Here is a 19,238-nt window from a genome sequence, read left to right as displayed (position 1 = left end):
CTATAATATTATGCTAGTGGAAGTATTAAGAAGGGACTGTTCCCCTCTATACTTTGGGATCACACCCCAGAAATCTAGCCCTGCTGTATATTTAGAACAGCTTGTTAACTATAAGTGCAGATGGGTCATGACCAGAGCAAGGTGCATTCCCCTCTATCTTCAAGGTCGTTTCCTTAACATCCCACGAAGTGAGCGTTGTTGTCGGTACTGTCCCAACACTATGGACTCAATTCCTCATATCCTGCTTTACTGTTCAAGGTATAATGATATTAGAACCAATCTGGGAGCTTTACTACCTCTAGAATTTATGTTTTTCTCAGACAAACTAAAATGTCTAAGCTATTGAACAGCCCTAATGTAGAAATTTCTGAACAGTTGCCACATTTTTAATCCGTGTTCAATCCACTTTCACAATTGTTTGCAAGTGGATTTTGCTATTTCGCACTGTAAAATCCAGCTGCAAAATGCATTGAAAGCAGATTGAAAGGGCAATATTCTGCATGTGTGGAAGGGGCCTTAGTCACCTTTGCTCTGTTCCCCTCCCTTCTTCTCCTGGCTCAGCAGCTGCACATAGAGATTTCTCAATTAACTGTAGTTGGTTTTGTTTCCCAAATGGGGTGGGGGTGGGGTGGGGCGGGGTCCAGGACCCACTGGGTTTAGCCTTATTCCCACAAACCAGGATTCTTATCTGGAATTAAGACTCCTGATTATTGGAATGGAGGCTTTGTATGTAAAGATGATTCCTTCCCATTTAAGCTAAGTGAATCTTATCTGTTTCTTCCTTAGAGCGTCCACTAAAAAGTATATTCATTTCACTTCTGCAGGACTCTCACAGGAATTTCCCTCATAATGATGACGCCTTCGTCATCCATCATAAATGCTGATTTTTGATGAGCCTCCATAATTTGATCTGGGGATTCTTTTCCATAGAATCTACACAATCCCTGTGATTTTGGATTTTTAGACTTTACTATTTTAATTTTTTTCAATCTTTGCAGCCATCTCTTCATCTTATATCATCATAAATTTGGCCAGATCAAGGGAAATTTTCTTGTTCAGGTTCTTTTGTGAAGCATCTTGTTTTTCTGCAACTTTCCTCAGCCTTAAGACTTTCTGTCTAGTCTGATATTCTAATCAGAGTATGGCTTGAGATGGAACTCAATTCCTGATACTTGGGCAAGGAAGCAGGATAGAGCAGTCTGTGGTGGGGAGAGGAAGGGAAGATGTTTGTAAAGTTCTTTGAGATTCCTTCTGGCTGAGAAAAATGGAATATAAATCCAAACTCCTCCTCCTCCTTCTTCTAAAATTATCCCTTTTCTTCCCTACATTTAGGCTCCCTCTGTGTGTGTGGTTGTGCCCAGAATTTCAAAAGTACTTGCTGACCCCAAAAGTGTATATCTCTTCATTCCCCCCCCCCCCCACCATGTTATTCTGGGACTGGCTACTGTGTTGTAGCCATTGCATCTTAATATTTTCTGCCAGAAATTACCACTTACTCATAAAATGAGGACCATTAGAGAAAGTGGGCTGCTCTTTCCTCATCTGTCTGTTATCCTGACATCACGTTGAGAGAGATGGAGCTGCCATTGATAAATGTTTGCTAAGAACTGAGCTTTAAGGAGGAAAATCCTACCTTTACTAGCGCCAACTGTCAAACTGTTTAAAATACCACTGACGGGGGAAAAAATGGACCAGCACAAGTGTTTATACTTTGTTCATTCCTGTGCCACATTATTAATGAAGGACAATGGAAAGAATGTAAAAAATGCTGGTTTTATAAGGAAGTCAGCAACTCAAAGAATTACAGATAAAAGTAAACAAGTGTGAAATGGCCACATATAAAAATGTCTCTTTCTTTAGAGATATATGGACGTCTCATTTATTGCAGAAAAATTATTCTTCAGATGATGCATGTGTATAAAATGTTCTCTATAAAATAAATGTGATGTCGGTATGAGGGGAGAAACCACATAGTTTTGGTTCTTTGAACACAATGTTATTATCTGCTGTGGCCCAGATGGACAGCTCTATCGGCCATGATAGCTCCTTATAAAGTAAGACCTGGGGAACTATTTTTCAGATTTGCATACTCAGTTTTAATCGGAGGCCCCAAAGTTGCTGAAAACACTGGGACAGATTCATCCACAGCAAGAGTAGTTCAGCAATGGAGTCTGCTGCCTAGGGAAGTGCTGAGCTCCTCCTCACTGGCAGTCTACAATAGTGGCGTAGCTACCACGGGACAGGGGTGTGTGCGTTGCACCGCGTTGCGCCTGGGGGGGCAGCAAAAATGTATTTTTGATATTTTTAGTGTTTTTACTTTGTCAGCCGGCAGGGGGCACAGTTTTTAGGATAGTGGCACCAAAATTTCAGGATATCGTCCGGCAACACTCCTGATGATACCAGACAAGTTTGGTGAAGTGCAATCCTAAGCAGAGTTACACTCTTTAAGATTCACTTAAGTCAATGGGCCTAGAAGGGGACACCAACACTCAGGATAGTACTATTTTTCTACTTTTCACACACTGTGAATTGAACCCATGAAGTTGCCTTATACTGAATGAATATCAGGATGAAGCAAGAACGAAGTAGCACGCCAGGGCTGAAACGCTATCAATCACCATATAACCAATACAAAAAGTGTATACACATAGGTGTATTGTTCTTATATGTTCTTATATGGTGTCTATATCCTTCGTGACGTGTATATATAGATAGATTTTACAGGTTGTAATTCAAATGGATAAGATGTATGTGATTGCTATTACACTTCTGATAATGAGTTTAAAAGACATATACACTTTATATATTTGTTACATGGTGATTGATAGCGTGTCAGCCTGGTGTGTTCTTGCTTCATCCTGATACTGCTTTTGTGGCACACTATTGCATGTTGTTAATTATACTGAATCAGACCATTGGCCTATGGAGGTCACCCTTGTCTACTACTCCATCTGGCAGTGGCTCTCTAGGGACTCAAGCAGAGGTATTTCACATCACCTTTGACCTGACTGTACAACCCATGTCTAGGTGTAGATGCATATACACAGGTAACTCCTTCCCACAGCTGATGAAGCAGACTCTAAATTTTTCAAAGGCTCATCCTTATATTTGTTGTGTAGATTAACATGGATATAATTAGGATTTTGATTGTGTTGGTTCGGTTCAGTTATAGCAGATGGATTCCATTTCCTTTGGTACCTTTTCCTCCAATGGGTGAGATCCAGCCTGCCCTTTCACTCAATTGCCCCCCCCCCCCCCCGGCTCCTTACAAGTGCCCTTGTCCCAAATGGGTTTTGGCCATGCAGATCTTTAGCTGTCAAAGAAGGATCCTTCTTCTTTCTTTTTCACCAGCAGAAGAGCTGGGTGGATGCAACCCACTGGCTTTTAGTCATACAATGCAAATCTGAAGATCTGCCTATCTTGCTAAACTTCACTTTCAGAATCCATTGTCATTAGAGCCTCAGACACTTTAAAATACTATATTATTCCTGTTAAGACTGAACTGTAAGTTTCTGAAGAAAGGCCGAGCAGAAGGTGAAATGGCTGAAATGACACACAGAGTATCTGCCAAAAAAAGGTAACTTTTAACATAATAAGAAGACAAAACACACTTGGAATTGCATTTATTCCAAAATGCAAGTACATTTTATATGAAAATCTTTAAGACAGACAAATGAACACTAAAAGGCTATTTATCATCACATTAGTTTTAATTCTGAAGTGATTTTGCAGACAGTACGTATTTGAGAGTAAGTTATTAATTTTCTAGATGACTTCAGATTTATTCAGTTTGAGCCTGTAAACAAGAAACCCAATCTTGTGGCTTTTGTTAGCACAATTCTTTTGAGAACTTAGTACCTTTAGGTTAGTGTCCTGCATTGTAAAATCAAGCAGCTGGAACATTTATTGTTTCCAAATTGCAGAGTAACCTGTATGCTGAATATATTTTTGAGTAACAGTGATCAGGATTTAAAGAATCATACATCTAGGCCCATGTAATTTAGAGGGACGTGGAACCCCCCCCCCCCCCTTAAACAGAAGGGCTCTACTGCCTTACAGAAAGCCGCTTTTGAAACAAAGGAGACTTTCTTTAAGAAAAAAAGTCAAAAGTCTTACTGGGTATGCCAAAGTTCTTGGCTATGCCAACATGAGCTCTCTGGACGGTGGCCAATATCTTTGAAGAGCCACACAGGCATCCAAGATCAGCTCCTACAATTCAGTTGACCTCAATGTTGAATGTGTTTTCTAAGATTTTTTCAGCAGCAAAGGTTAATTTTTCCACTTTAGAAGCCAAATCCACTGGACATGAAAAGTAAGTTTGTCCATGTATACAACATGGTGATAAATATATTTAGGGTCCTCAATTAACAGGCATCTATGATTCCATTCAACAAATTCAAACACTTGCATTTTTTTCAATTTGATTCTGAGCTTTGCATCCTTGGGGCTTTCCCCCATATTAAAATTGAATCAGGTGGGGCCATATATACTTTGCTGGCGTCTTTCCACTGTGCTGTATGTGCCTCCACAGTCTGCACTGCTTAACCTCGCATAGCTGATGTTAAGAACAGGGCTAATGGGGCATCCTCAAGATGTAATGCTGGGTCATGTTTTGCTGGACTTACCGGGAGGGTACCTGCCCCAGATATTACTTTGCCTCCATTCCTAAAGACAGGAGGTGGTGATGGCCACTAACCTGGATAGCTTTAAAAAGGGCTTGGATAGATTTATGGAGGAGAAGTCGATCTATGGCTACCAATCTTGATCCTCCTTGATCTGAGGTTGCAAATACCTGAGCAGACCAGGTGCTCAGGAGCAGCAGCAGCAGCAGAAGGCCATTGCTTTCACATCCTGCACGTGAGCTCCCAAAGGCACCTGGTGGGCCACTGCGAGTAGCAGAGTGCTGGACTAGATGGACTCTGGTCTGATCCAGCAGGCTAGTTCTTATGTTCTTACTTTGAAAAATAAAAACTGCAGACTTTGTACGTCTAAAAGGAGGAGGAGGAACGACTTAGGAAACCAAGTATGTTTACTCTGGAGAACAGAAGATTAAAGGGTGACATCACAGCCAGGTTTAAATATTTGAAGGGATGTCATGCTGAAGAGAGAGCAAGGTTGTTTTCTACTGCTCCAGAGACTAGGATGTGGAATAATGGATTCAAACTACAAGAAAAGAGATTCCGCCTAAATAGCAGGAAAAACTTCCCGATGGTAACTGCTGTTTGACAGAGGAATATGTTGCCTCGGAGAGTGGTTGAGTCTTGGAGGTTTTCAAACAGAGGTTGGATGGCCATCTGTTGGGGGCACGTCGATTGTGTTCCTGCATGGTTTGGGGTTGGACTGGATGGCCCTTGTGGTCTCTTCCAACTCTATGAAATGACATTTGATGCTCCCTGTAACCTGAGATCATGGCAAATGTTGACATGCTGATTTTTTTTTTATTCTGCTTTCTTCAGATATTGAAAAGATGGATTCAGCAGACAGCAAGACAAAAACAAGTGGGGAAAAAACAAGGGAATTTTTACAAAGTCTCATACAGAAACAACCTCGAGACCTCTAGTTGATGACTTGAACAGGAGTGGGTACTGAAGGAGCCCCTGGAGTTTCACCCTTTTGTTCCTGGCAAAGCTGCCTTGAAACACTTAGTGAAGAAGCTGTTCAGTTGGAGATCCTTCATCTGGGGGGTTGGGGCTGAATTCCAGGAGGAAGTAGTCAAAGGCTGAAATTGACTATGTTCATGGCCTAATTCAAGATGTCAAACCCAACTTTTTCCAGGATCACATAATATGGAGCAACACATTTAGATTCCTATTGTTTTGTAGGCAGTCATCTGACTGAGAGAAAGAGAGAGACTGCCCATTTCCTGAAAGCTACCAATCCCCTTTCAACCTGGGCCATTAATGCACAGGGCTTCTCCATGTGGTAAACCTACATTCTTGCTGGGGCAAATTTTCAATTACGCAACGTATTAGTGTTTCACGTTCAGCTGAAGCTGCCAGTCCAAGGAGGACAGTGGAGAGGAGGTCAGATCAGAGGAAGTACACATGTTCATGTCTCAAAGGCCCTTTAACCTTTTCCAGGGAAATAAATAAAATGTGTTAGTTTTTTTTATTTGACCTCAGATCTTCTGCGTGGTTGTAGGGTGGACAAGGTATTAAATAATAACCAAACCAGGAGAGGGGGGTAAAAGGTCTATTACAGCATTGCACTTCAATTAGGCTGGGAAAAGCATTGAACAAGCTTACAGTTTATCTCACAGGTGACAGCATTTACACCCTTAGAATCCATGTACATCTGAAGAAGACTCTGCCAGGAAACATGATCTGGATAGCTGAATGGAAAACAGCCTTCTGCCAGCTTATAAACCTCATAACCTCGGGACTTCTAGTCATGGTTGCTGGCTTCAACAAGCCTTTTGTGATGGTTCCAATGTAGGACTAGGAGCGGTATTCAACCAGAGTAAGGCTAATGGATGACTGAATCCAATATTATTTCTAAGCATAAATAACAGTCTTCACATGGACCACTCTCTATGCTGGCTACACAACACTTAAGGCAATAATGGAAAATTGTTCAGTTCTCTTATTTCAGGACTTGGGACTTTGATATCCTTCATGACTATAAACATAAGAATGTAGTTGCAGATGCACTGTTCAGACTTTGTATAAACGAAAAAGGACTGGGATGGTTAAATAGAAATGTGTATCCATCTCAGAGTGTAATGAATTAACTTTTTCATGCATTGGTCATGTTTTGGTTGTGAACATGTTCATATAATTACAAGGTAACAAATGTAAAGTAACCAAAGCAGGCATTCACTGCTGACCCAGATAAGACCTAAAGAAGTCTCACCTGCATTTATAAGTTTCCTCAGGCAGACTGTGTGACAAATATGAAGTTATCCAACTGCTAGTGTCAACAATCAATTTTCCTGCCAAATTCTGGGCAGATCTGGAGGCCTTGGTGACATCCAATGGGATTTTATGGAGTGAATGGAATGTTGAGGGAGGGATTTTTTTTTTACTTCACAAAAGGTCAAGCATGGATTGGAGTGGTCAAAAAAATGGTAGGAATCTGAAGAGCAGGAGAGCTAGCCACCAGATGAGTGGATCCAGATTAACGTTTGGCTGTAATGTTGAGCAACTGACAATGTTTAACTGGGAACATTAAGAGCGAATGCTCATTAACGCCTTCTGTATCTGATACCGAGAAGACTAGCTAGTTAATGAAAAGGATCCCAAGACAAACTTTATTTCTCCAGATTTTTCAAATATCAACCGAAACGTTTGCTTGTGAAGGGGTATCATCTTCCAGCAAGCTAGCTGCCACTTTTTCCAAAGAAGACTGTAACAGCCATATCTGAATGTTAAACTTGTCTTCTGTAAACTACCTTATATGCTAACATCTTTAATATTATTCATATTTCCCATCAAAGTATAGAGGAAATTAAATAGTGAAGCTGGGTAGAGTTACCAAACTGAAGGACATACCCTTTCCCATCAAAGTAATCTAAGGCACACAGTAGAAATGGGGAAGGGTTAAGGGTAGTATGTCACACTAGTGTGTGTGTGTGTGTGTGTGTATTTGTACATTTAATAATTTTAAAAATCAGATTGTAAGTGAGCATGTGCCAACTTTCTGTCTGAATGAAATGGGGATCATTAAGGGCTCTGCTTTTTAAATTTATTTTAATAAAAATATTAAATGAGAACAACTGGAACACCCCTGGGCCATTCTGAAAATGCACAAAATCTTATAAACCTAATAATCTTTGTCTTGTTTCGTTAGATTAGATTTCATGACCACTAGTATCAAAGCTGACAGCAGACTGATCTTGAAAACATACAACAGTTAATTAGACCACCGGACTGATCCCGAATCAATCACCCCAAGATCTTAGAGAGATAATCTTCAGCATTTGAACCAGTAACTTCATAAAGTCACCTTAAGGGGGAAGGCCACTTTGTCCTGCAACTGGAGTCGAAGGTTCTTCCTGTATTAAAGCGTTCAGTTGTTTCTGTGCACACGAGAGGAAGAGTTCCAAACTGGATAGGCTACGTTGACGGATAACTTGATCAAGCTGTCGGGAGAGGGAAATCAAGTACTTAGGAAAGCAATTGATACACAAATTATGAAAACTATTTAACCTACTTTATCGCACTAAAACAGTCTGACAAGGACATTCAGTTCATGATACATACTGTGTAGCATCATCACATGGCTGATTTTGTTACGCCTTCAAATATGACAGGGTAAACCAAAGCTTGGTTGCTGACCATATTAGGAGGAGAAGAAGAAGAAGAAGAAGAGTTGGATTTATATCCCCCCTTTCTCTCCTGTAGGAGACTCAAAGGGGCTTACAATCTCCTTGCCCTTCCCCCCTAACAACAAACACCCTGTGAGTAGGTGGGGTTGAGAGAGCTTTCAGAAGCTGTGACTAGCTCAAAGTCACCCAGCTGGCGTGTGTGGGAGTGTACAGGCTAATCTGAATTCCCCAGATAAGCCTCCACAGCTCAGGCGGCAGAGCTGGGAATCAAACCCGGTTCCTCCAGATTAGATACATGAGCTCTTAACCTCCTACACCACTGCTGCTTTCACTGTTCCCCACTGCTGCTTTCACTGTTCCCTACTGGATTTACACCTTACTCTCCCTGTGTTGAATATGCCTAATAAATGTCTCTCCATCTGGTATTATATTCCACTGAAGACTCTCCCTTCCCCAAAACTCACTCTCCTCAGGCTCCATCCCCCAAATCTCCAGGTAGTTCCCAACCTGGAGATGGCCACCCTATACCTCACTCAGTAGGAAGTGGGAGATTCCCCCCTGCAATGTCTCAAAGGTCTCTGGACTATCTCTAAATCAAAGCCTGGCAATCATTTTGCCAGTCCAAGGAGGACAGTGGAGAGGACAGTGGAGATTAGAGGAAGTACACAGACACATCTTCATTGGTAAAATTAGCTGGCCAAGCTTGGTTATTGAATCCAGGCAGAGGAGCTAAGGTGCAGCATAGGGACAGATCCTGGCAACGGGCAGAAACATCGAGCAGTAATCTGATGAAACATCTTCCCCCTAGCACATCTGGTGGGGGAAACTAAGGAGTGGCAAGCAACTGGGAGCTAGTTGGGTGCCAGCCTCTAAGTGGACATTCCCTTGCTCCTGGAGGTCCAGGCCAACTGGCAGCCCCCACCTGGGCATGCAACATCAAGGCCCACTGTAACCCCCAAAGCCCCTTATGGGGCCCCCCAATGATGGAGGCAGGCTTGCAGGCATCGCTTCTCCTTGCAAAGGATCCAAGCCAGTGCTGCTTTTATCCACATGTAAGTGTCCTAGTAATCAACAAGGCACTGCTTTAGAATACCTCTAGATATTTCTGCGTTTTGATTAGCAGATGTCACAAATTTACAGCTCAATTTTCCCATGCCAATGATACCCTGATATTAAATTTCTTACATAAGCGAGCAAGATGTGCACTTTTAAGAAGGATTTATTTTATGTAAATTTCAAAATAGATGTGCTTTGCTCCAGCATTCCCTTTTGCTACTGAATTCTCAATGAAATACAGCATGGATTCTTCAATATGGAGAAGTCGATCTATGGCTACCAATCTTGATCCTCCTTGATCTGAGATTGCAAATGCCTTAGCAGACCAGGTGCTTGGGAGCAGCAGCAGGAGAAGGCCATTGCTTTCACATCCTGCATGTGAGCTCCCAAAGGCATCTGGTGGGCCACTGTGAGTAGCAGGGTGCTGGACTAGATGGACTCTGGTCTGATCCAGCAGGCTAGTTCTTATGTTCTTAATATTTCTGTGTAAATTGCCCTTTGAATTTGGATTTTTTTCCTGTTAATTTTCACTGATTTGTGACTAAAAAATTAGAATGTTGACTATCAATATCTGAGGCATTCCAGAAGTTCCACTGGAATAGCCCAGCTCGGCTGACTTGCCTATCATATTTGGACTTCCAGAAGACAAACCTGTTTTTCCAAAATACAGTGAACAAAACATCTCAACATTTACTTCCGCTTCTGACAAAATATTGTGAATGAATGCACTTCAGAAAAAAACCATGTTCCAAATATGGCCAAAAGGAATTTCAGCAATGTATAAACTGACAAAACACAGAAAGTGGTTTATCATCACATTTAATGAAATGTTTTCAGAGTTTCATACTTCCCACCAGCTGTTGCCAATGTCTCTGAACTTCTGCAATGTATCACAAGAGTTGAAAGCAAGTTAATTCTCAATATAATTTATTCACGCCATCTTTTGCTTCTTTCCCAATGTATTTCGTGAAGCAGTCTTAACAAATGGACATTGGTATACTGAATCCCAAAATGTTAGTAAAGTGTATGTCCTCTGAGGTGACAGTATTCACCCTAGTTTCTCTGCCCATTTTTTATTTCACTTTTGCCTATGCAACAGTATGATTTGTGGCTCAGGCTCATTCCGCACATGCAGAATAATGCACTTTCAAACTGCTTTCAGTGCTCTTTGAAGCTGTGCGGAATGGCAAAATCCACTTGCAAACAGTTGTGAAAGTGGTTTGAAAACGTATTATTTTGCGTGTGCGGAAGGGGCCTCAGAGATGGCCCTGCCGCTTCTTACAAATTGATCACAAGACTGGGTGGGCAGATGGTTGATATTTCCTGCACTTGAGGGGAGAAGCCGTATTGTGTCTTTGTTAAGGTCAACAACTCCTGCATTTATCCATTTATTATGCATTTATTCTGTATTTAGCCTATTCTTATGTTTCCCCTTTTGGCTTCAAAGTAGCTAGCAACAAAATTAAAATACCAGCTTATACCATGACATTAACACAAAAGGAAAACTAAATCAAAACAAATGCCAGGGAGCTCGGGAAAGCTGGCAAGAAAATATCCAGGACAATCAGCTAAAATCAGGAATTGTTGAAGTGGACATTTGAAAAACAGTAGTCTTAACCATGTAGATAAAACAAGAGGAAGGCCTTCCTAGGTAAGGAGTACACTCAAAAGTGTACTCCTTAATCTCTTCAGGAATATAACTAAACAAAAGAAAAACTCAAACAGAATTATTATGTTTCAAAGTTCATAATGAACTGATTAACACTGTTCTCGCTATATTATGAAAACATACCAATGAAACCAAAACTGTTCCCTAGTGGTTTGCATTAGAATCACAAAGAAGCCAGTGCCATTGTGGTGTTGGAATCATTGAGAGCCAGCGTGGTGAAGTGGTTAAGAACAGTGGACTCTAACCTGAAGAACCAGGATTGATTCCCCACTCCTTCACATGAGCCGCAGACTCTTATCTGGTGAACTGGATTTGTTTTGCTGCTTCTTACGCATGAAACCTGTTGGGTGACCTTGGGCTGGTCACAGTTCTCACAGAACTCTCTCAGCCCCACTACCTCACAAGGTGTCTGTTGTGCGGAGAGGGAGAGAAAGGAGTTTGTAAGCCCCTTTGAGTTTCTTTACAGGAGAAAAAGGCAGTGTATAAATCCAACTATTCTTCTTCTTCTTCAGTGTGGTATAGTGTTTAGAATGTCAGACTATGATCTGGGAATGCCAGGCTAAAATCTCCATTCTGCCACTGAAGGTTGCTGGGAGACCGTAGGCCAGTCACCGTCTCTCTGGGAGCAGCAGTGGCATAGTGGTTAAGAGCAGGTGTACTCTAATCTGGAGGAACCGGGTTTGATTCCCTGCTCTGATGCCTGAGCTGTGGAGGCTTATTTGGGGAATTCAGATTAGCCTGTACACTCCAACACACGCCAGCTGGGTGACCTTCAGCTAGTCACAGTTCTTCTGAGTTCTCGCAGCCCCACCTACCTCACAGAGTGTCTGTTGTGAGGGGAGAAGGGAAAGGAGTTTGTAAGCCCCTTTGAGTTTCCTTACAAGGGAGAAAGGGGGATATAGATCCAATTCGTCTTTCTTCTTCTTCCTTCTTCTTCCTTCTTCTTCCTTCTGTCTAACACAGCAGAGGGTTGTTGGGAAGATAAAATGGAGGAGAGGAGAATGATGTAAGATGCTTTGGGTACCCCTCGGAGAGAAGGATAGGATACAAATGAAGTAAATGAAATATACAGAACAAACAAGAAAACTGTTTGAACCACTGGCTTTTCTGAGGCTCTCAATTTTTTTTCCTATTTTTTCTAAATTTTTGCCCAGGAAATGTTGCTTAGCCTAAATGAGGTTAGAAAGGATGTGAAAACACTTTGGCTGGCCAGTTTGGCTACGCCTCCTCCTCCTCTTCCTTCTATTGGTGTCTCTTTTGCTTCTGGTTTGGCAACTGAGAGGCTAGACTGTGCTGAGGGGAAATCTTATGTGGGCCAGACGCTGCCAACTGCTGACCACTACTTATGCTAAGACCTTTCGGCTGAAAGTGCAAAGACGCTCCACATCATCACTTTTCTAATGGGATCCACCTGTGATCCCGTTCCCTCAATTCTCATCTCTCCTCCTTTCAAGGAACTCATGGCAGTATATTCCCCTCTTCCATTTTACTGTTAAACCGTCTCTGTGACATAGGCCCTTTCCGCACGGAGGTGGAAGGGCTTGGGTCGGCATTTCTAACGCCGACCTGATGACGCTGGGACCGTCCGCACGGACGGTCCCAGAAAGAACCGGGGAGACGGCGCCGCTGGGCGCCGTCGCCCGGTCGACTTACCTGCTCTCCGGCCCTCCGGCGCGTCGCCGGGGCCTGGGGACACGCCTCCCCTGCCCTGCGCGCCTGCTTCCGTGTCGCAGAGCAGGGGGGCATGTCCCCAGGCCCCGGCGACGCGCCAGAGGGCTGGAGAGCAGGTAAGGGAAGCGAGGGAGTGGGGGGGGGGGGAAACGCCGGGAAGCCGCTGACGTTCGCACGGCAGCGGCTTCTAGCCGGCGTTGCCAGAAAAGTGCACTTCCCAGCGCACTCTGGAAACGCCGGCTCGGCGCCGGTCGAGCGGCGTGAGGGCGGCGTGGCTGCGAAGCAGCCACGCCCCCTGTGCGAATGGCGGCCTGGGGACAGCGTTTTTGCCGTCCCCAGGCCGCCATTAAACGCCCGTGCGGAAACGGCCATAGTTTAGGCCAAGAGTGCAAAACCAGCTCACCATCACCAAGTTGAAGAAGAGAAGGTGAAGAGGTGACATGACAGCCATGTTGAGATATTTGACGGGATGTCATGTTGGTGAGGGAGCAAGCTTGCTTTCTGCTGCCTCAGAGACTAGGACCAGGAGTAACGGGTTCAAGGTGAAGGAAAAGAGATTCTACCTAAACATCAGGAAAAACTTCCTGACAGTAAGGGCTGTTAGACAGTGGAATGTACTACCTCAGAGTGTGGTGGAGTCTCCATCTTTGGAGGTTTTAAAAGACAGGCTCAATGACCATTTGTCAGGAGTGCTTTGACTGTGTGTTCCTGCATTGTTGGAGTTGATGGCCCTTGGGGTCTCTTCCAACTCTATGATTCTAAGTTATCATCACGGACTGAAACCAGTTCCCACCAGTCTTTGCTGGACCCGCTAACAGCAACAGAACACAAACAGTACTGGGGAATCTTTTTCCGCCATCACGTCACAGCTGACTTATGGCAAGCCTGTAGGGCACAGGTGTCAAACTCGCGGCCCTCCAGATGTTATGGACTACAGTCCCCATCATCCCCTGCCAGCATGATGCTGGCAGGGGATGATGGGAACTGTAGTCCATAACATCTGGAGGGCCGCAAGTTTGACACCTATGCTGTAGGGTTTTCAAGACAAGAGAAGTTTGGAGGTGGTTTGCCACTGCCTGCCTTCATGACACACCCTGGTGTTTCTTGGAGGTCACCCAAATACTAACTAGGATTAGAGCTAAGAGTGTGTGACTGACCCAAGATCACTCAGCATGCTTCCTTGGCATGAGTAAGGAGTTGAACCAGGGTTCTAGTCCAAGAAGAAGAGTTGGTTTTTATACCCTGGTTTTCACTACCAAAATGACTCTCAAAGCAGCTTATAATCACCTTCCCTGTCCCCTCGCAACAAGCACCTTGTGAGGTAGGTGAGGCTGACGTTCTGAGAGAACTGTGACTAGCCCAAGGTCACCCAGCAGGCTGCATGTGGAGGAGGGGGGAATATAATCTGAACTCTAGTCCGGAGAATTGGGTTTGATGCCCTACTCACTCCTCCACATGAGTGATGGACTCTAATTTGGAGGACCAGGGAATCAAATCTGGTTCTCCAAATAAGAGTCCACTGCACTTAACCACAACACTATGCGGGCTCCCACACGCAGAGTGACACCCTAACCACTACACCATGCTGCTTCTCACTGAGAATTTACACTTCCTCAAATTGCATTACCCCTCTGTACTCACAGATCATGGCCCAAACACATTGGTGTGTGTGTGTGTGTGTGTTTCCTCACTGCTTTACATAATACCCAATTGCAACTCACAGATTTCAGAAATCTGGTCCAAAGGCTTGATACAGTAAGAAAGGCACTCAGCAATTCTGTCAAATCTCTTTACCATTCTACAAGAACATTTAAAGAGATTTGATCCAAGAAAAATCAGAGATGGACCAAGGCAAAAAGCCAGTTCAGTTATGTGGGCCCCAGGAGATGGAATGGCTCAGGGCGGACGGCTTTGGCTGGGCTCCCAGAAGGCCCATGAGTCAAGGGGGAAAAAAAAAAGCTCTTGCTGCAACAAAATGTAAAAGGTTGGTTTCTGGGCTTTTGAAGTTAAGAGCCACAGTGAAAAGGACCAGCCGATACCACTGCCCCCCTCCCCTTGCCGGCTGGAAGTGGCTTGTTTCATTCAACACTCCATGAACTACCCCCTCAACGGAGGAACAGAAGTGGACCTGTTCTCAGAAGTCAGATATTGGAGGGCATACACAGGATCCTGCCTCTGACAGCAGCGGATGCTTCAGAGGAAATACACGAGACGCCACAGGGTTACAGAGGAGAGGAAATGGTCGCTCTTGAGTTCATTGGAACTTCAGTCGAGAAATATGTTTTAAAATCCCAAAGTCAAATATTACAGAACAATTCTCCCATTTATCTTATTTTCCTGGGCTTTTTTTTTTTTGGTAAAAAAAGTGGAAAACGAAATGTATACTTAACTTAAGAGTGAAAGAAGAAAAAACATACAAAACTAGGCCGGGGGGGGGGGGGGGGAAACAGCCAACCGTAAGAGTCGCGAATGTAACAAGGACACTATCGCGCCGCAGCTACTGAGCTATTCTTCTAACTTGTTTTATGGAAACAAAGTGAAACGCAAACAGCATTTCCGCACCTGCAAAAACCTGTTTTTTTCCCAGAAAGACTTTGGGACGAGACCTGAACCCACCCTCAGTCCAAAGCTACCCTTTGTGCATTTGCACCATGCTCAAATAGTAGTTCAGGAGCTGAGTGCAAGTAAGTTCAGAGACCGCCCGCTGTTTGGTGGAGTGGTCTGAACGGCTTCCGTGGAGGAAGCCATTACCTGCCTGAGAGAGAAACAGATCAGAAGTTAAACTGTTTGCCAGGAAGATTCACTATGAGTCCTCTGTGTGTGAAGAAAGGCGGTATTTAAGTATTTTAGCATCCTATAAATAGAAGGCTGGAGTCTTTCCTTCCATGCAAGTCATCTAGCAGCGAAAGTCTGGTCAGCTTGCTGCATAAAATGGAAACTGGAGGTTACATTTGTAAATAAGGATAAGTGCAATGCTACGCAGCGTTACTCCTGTCTAAGCCCATTGATTTCAGTGGGTTTAGACTGGAGTTACCCTGACTAGGATTGCACCGGAAAGCCCCCATTTTAAGCAATAAGCTTACACGCAGCAGCTGACACATATGGATCATGACAACTTACTGCTTGGTTAATAGCTTGTCAGGATTCACCCTGTGCCTTCTACAGCATACACTCAAACCCCATTGTGCTATGTGTTAAATACAGTTTGTGTGAATCACACTACAGTACTTATACTGCAAGTCATAGAAATAAATGATCCTGTCAGTAAGATGGAAATTACCAGGTGTGTGGGGGTGGGGGGCTGGGACAATTCTTAGTACACAAATCTTTCACTCTCACTTCGTTGTCCCCCCCCACCCCCAAAATCTCTAAGCATCCACATGGAACCTGAAACAAGATGACAGAGACGGCAATAACTATGGATTGTATCCTGTTATGACTCCTGGTTATGAGTTTCACGCCCCCGCCATGTATCAGTTGGGTGCATACCTGAGTTTTCACACAGATAAACAGGCACTACTGACAGATGTTAGGGTAGCTTTAGGTCAGCCAAGAATATTCCTTTCTGGTTGTGTATGTGTGTGTGTGTGTGTGTGTGTGTGTGTGTGTGTGTGAGAGAGAGAGAGAGAGAGAGAGAGAGAGAGAGAGACTGCGTGTGAGGGGGTAAGGCAGAACACCCAGTGGTGGGATCCAAAATTTTTAGTAACAGGTTCCTACCGTAGCATCAGCCACCTCAACAAAGGGGCAGAGAGCGTACCTAGAGCTGAAACCCTGAGCCCTAGGCAAGAGCCACCCTGAATTAGGATGCCCCATAAGGACAGCCCACCCCACTCACGACCCCCAAAATTTTTTTTGCACCAGGAGTCATTTTCTAAATCCCATGCATCACACATTATAGAAAATGCCAAAGCTCCCACAAATGTGAGACTTACAGCAGCAATGAGTGAAACACACACAGGTTTCTCTTGAGTAGGGTCACAGTTTGGTGAGATAAAAAAGGTATGAAAGGCTACAAAAAAAATCAATGAATTTTTGCAGATTTTACCTGAAGAGTGTATGTTAACTTAGTTTAGGGAGTTACATTTATTTGAGTCACAATTTGCTTTATATGGAACCTTCATGTTCAAAGGCAGTATGCCTCTTGGGGAGGCGAGGGCGTGGAGATGGAAAAGCGGACCCAATTAGTAACCCCCTCTCGGCACACACAAATAATTAGTAACCCACTCTCGGGAACTGGTGAGCACCTGCTGGATCCCACCTCTGAGAACACCCCCTTAGGATCTGAAAATGGGAACTGGATGCAACAGGCTTGTGGGGAAAGTAACCCAAAAATCTCTTGAAATCAATTACGAACACACAAAAGGTAAAAAGATGAAAACTACAGAATACAGAAAACAAAAGCAAAACAATTCATTTGCTGACTAACCTTACAAGACTTGATGCCTTTCCTTCCTGCCACTGAATCCCCCTTCCCACACCACACCTCAGGCTTTGCATGAGAGAGCAAGGGTTTGTACTTTTCAGGCCCAATTTTTCAAGGGACTCCTCAACAGTAGGGAGTTCCCTTTCCTGGTCCAATCTGAAACTGGGTTGAAGCTTCCGTTCAAATATTCCACCAAAGTGAAATCTGACCAATCAACTGTTACCTCAGGATCTTAGGGTGTTTTACACCTGGGTCCTTTGTAAAGGCTGCCAAGAACAAATGAGATACAAAGGTTGATCTAGCATGACTCCTGCATGGTTCCAGGGGGTTTGGAGCTGATAGCCCCTGAGTGGTCTCTTTAACTCTATGACAGTTTACTTAGCCAGAAGTGAGTTAAGAGATTACTACAGGGAATCAAACCACTAGGATTTGTAGAAGTTAGTATTGTGCCAAGATGTGACACAGGCATACTGATCCCTGCCCTCCGGCCAGACTTGGATGTTTATGTGTTTTGTGTTGGAAGTAGTAAGGTTAGTGACCCCTCAGTTCTTTTGTGGCACCTCTCATCTGTCCTTAGACTGATAACCTCAGATCTAATATCCTGCTTCTCGAAAGTAAAGACCCCACTTCTCCCTAGCTAGTGAAGAAGTAGCGGGCTATCTCTGCCCTCTTTCCTATCCAAAATGCAGTTCCCTAATAAACATTTACCTTTAATCCTTTTAATCAGTGTGCCGCTGAGTCTCTGTGCAGCAAACTGCCAACACTTTACTCATCTCTGTGTGGCTTAACTGAACACTCAACCTGGACTTTTGGGATTTTCTAGCCAAAATGTAGGGATCATCCACAATGTATCCTTTTGTGCTTTACCCTATCCTAAGAAAGCCTTCCTCCAGTGGAAGAAGAGGCACTAGATCTATTGGGTTAACTTAATAGGATACATTTTTTTGCCTCCTCAATATAATGAATAACACATTCTTTGTGTGTTTGCGCATCTATATTTAAAAGCTGTAGTTGAAACCTACATAAAAAAATGAGGTAGCATATAAAAGCACTTTTTAAAAAACATTTTTAAACTCAGGTTTTGTGGTGTTATGCACCTCAACATGTCCTGCAGGCTTTCCTTGTAGAGCAGGGTGCAAAATAATACCATATGCTGGACCGATCTTTAAAGCAGATTCATCTAGATAGGGAAGCTGGTGGGGAAAATCCCTCTTAGATCTGACAATCTCTCAGTCAGACACTGGAATATATACTAAAGTCAGTTTTCCTCTTCTTGTAAACAAGTGCGGAAAATTTGTATTCAGCAGGCAAAATTACACCCTGCACATAAACAGAAGTATTATAAACTGATTGTTTTTGCTTATGAAAGCGAGATTTTAAGCCAAAAAACCCCAACAACAGAGCCGTTTCATTTGAACGGGCAATTCATGGCTGGCTGACCTGGAGCCGGTAATTAAGCGGCACTGTCTCCAGGCCGCCCGATTTAGCGCATGGGGAACGCAGGCTGCAAAGCGTAGCCAGGCGCCTTCAGCGCCGCATATCCTCCCGGCCTGAGAGCCGGCCGTTTCCCCAGAGCGCTGGCCGAAAGCTCTTTTAAGAAGCGCCGCTGTAATACCAAACGCATGCCGGCCCGAGCGGCCAAAAGCGGCTTCACGCGCCGCCGCCACCTAGCACTTACCTTGTCCCGGGCCTCCCGGCGCGTTGCAGAGGTCCTGGGGACCGCCCTACCCTGCCCTGCACCCGCTGGAGCCAAAGTAGCGCGCAGGGACCAGGGTAAGGGCGTGTCCCCAAAACCTGGCGGACGTGCCGGAGGCCCGGGGACATGCCGGGTCGGCCGGGCGCCGGCGCTCCGTGGCGCCAGCTGCCTGGCTGTTCCCAGGACCGTCCATGCGGACGGTCCCAGTGTCGTCGGGTCGGCGTCATAAACGCCGACCCGGCCGTTTCCACCTTCGTGCGGAAACGGCCTTAGAAATTTAATAGATACATCTGAAAACATTAGTCAGCTTGCAAGAAGCACATTGTAGATTGCAATAGTGAATTACTACTATAACAAGATGTGCCAAAAATGTCTTCAGGTAAAGTCAGTTTCCCTGACTGGACAAGCCTGCAAGTATGTATGCAGAAATTCAGTTTCAGTAATATAGACGAGGGCT

The 19,238-nt window shown here is 44.1% G+C and overlaps 1 protein-coding gene across 5 annotated transcripts in view; it reads right to left on the bottom strand.

The window, feature by feature from the left end:
• Positions 1-4,916: 4,916 nt before the first annotated feature.
• The window catches only part of CCDC91 (coiled-coil domain containing 91), a 119,519-nt gene continuing 105,197 nt past the window's right edge, over positions 4,917-19,238 (bottom strand). For 3 of the 5 annotated variants that reach the window (XM_048516105.1, XM_048516109.1, XM_048516110.1), the window contains one exon: positions 5,906-8,080. In XM_048516105.1, the coding sequence (XP_048372062.1) occupies positions 7,946-8,080 (135 nt within the window). In that variant the 3' untranslated portion in view covers positions 5,906-7,945. Of the gene's footprint in view, positions 5,451-5,905; positions 8,081-19,238 lie in introns of those variants that run through there. The other 2 variants (XM_048516108.1, XM_048516107.1) reach the window with 2 other exon arrangements.

This window comes from Sphaerodactylus townsendi, linkage group LG14 (assembly GCF_021028975.2).
Source record: "Sphaerodactylus townsendi isolate TG3544 linkage group LG14, MPM_Stown_v2.3, whole genome shotgun sequence".
In the NCBI taxonomy this organism is placed as follows: Eukaryota; Metazoa; Chordata; class Lepidosauria; order Squamata; family Sphaerodactylidae; genus Sphaerodactylus; species Sphaerodactylus townsendi.
Note: the sequence above shows the minus strand (reverse complement) of the source record. Positions and strands in the feature narration are given on the sequence as shown.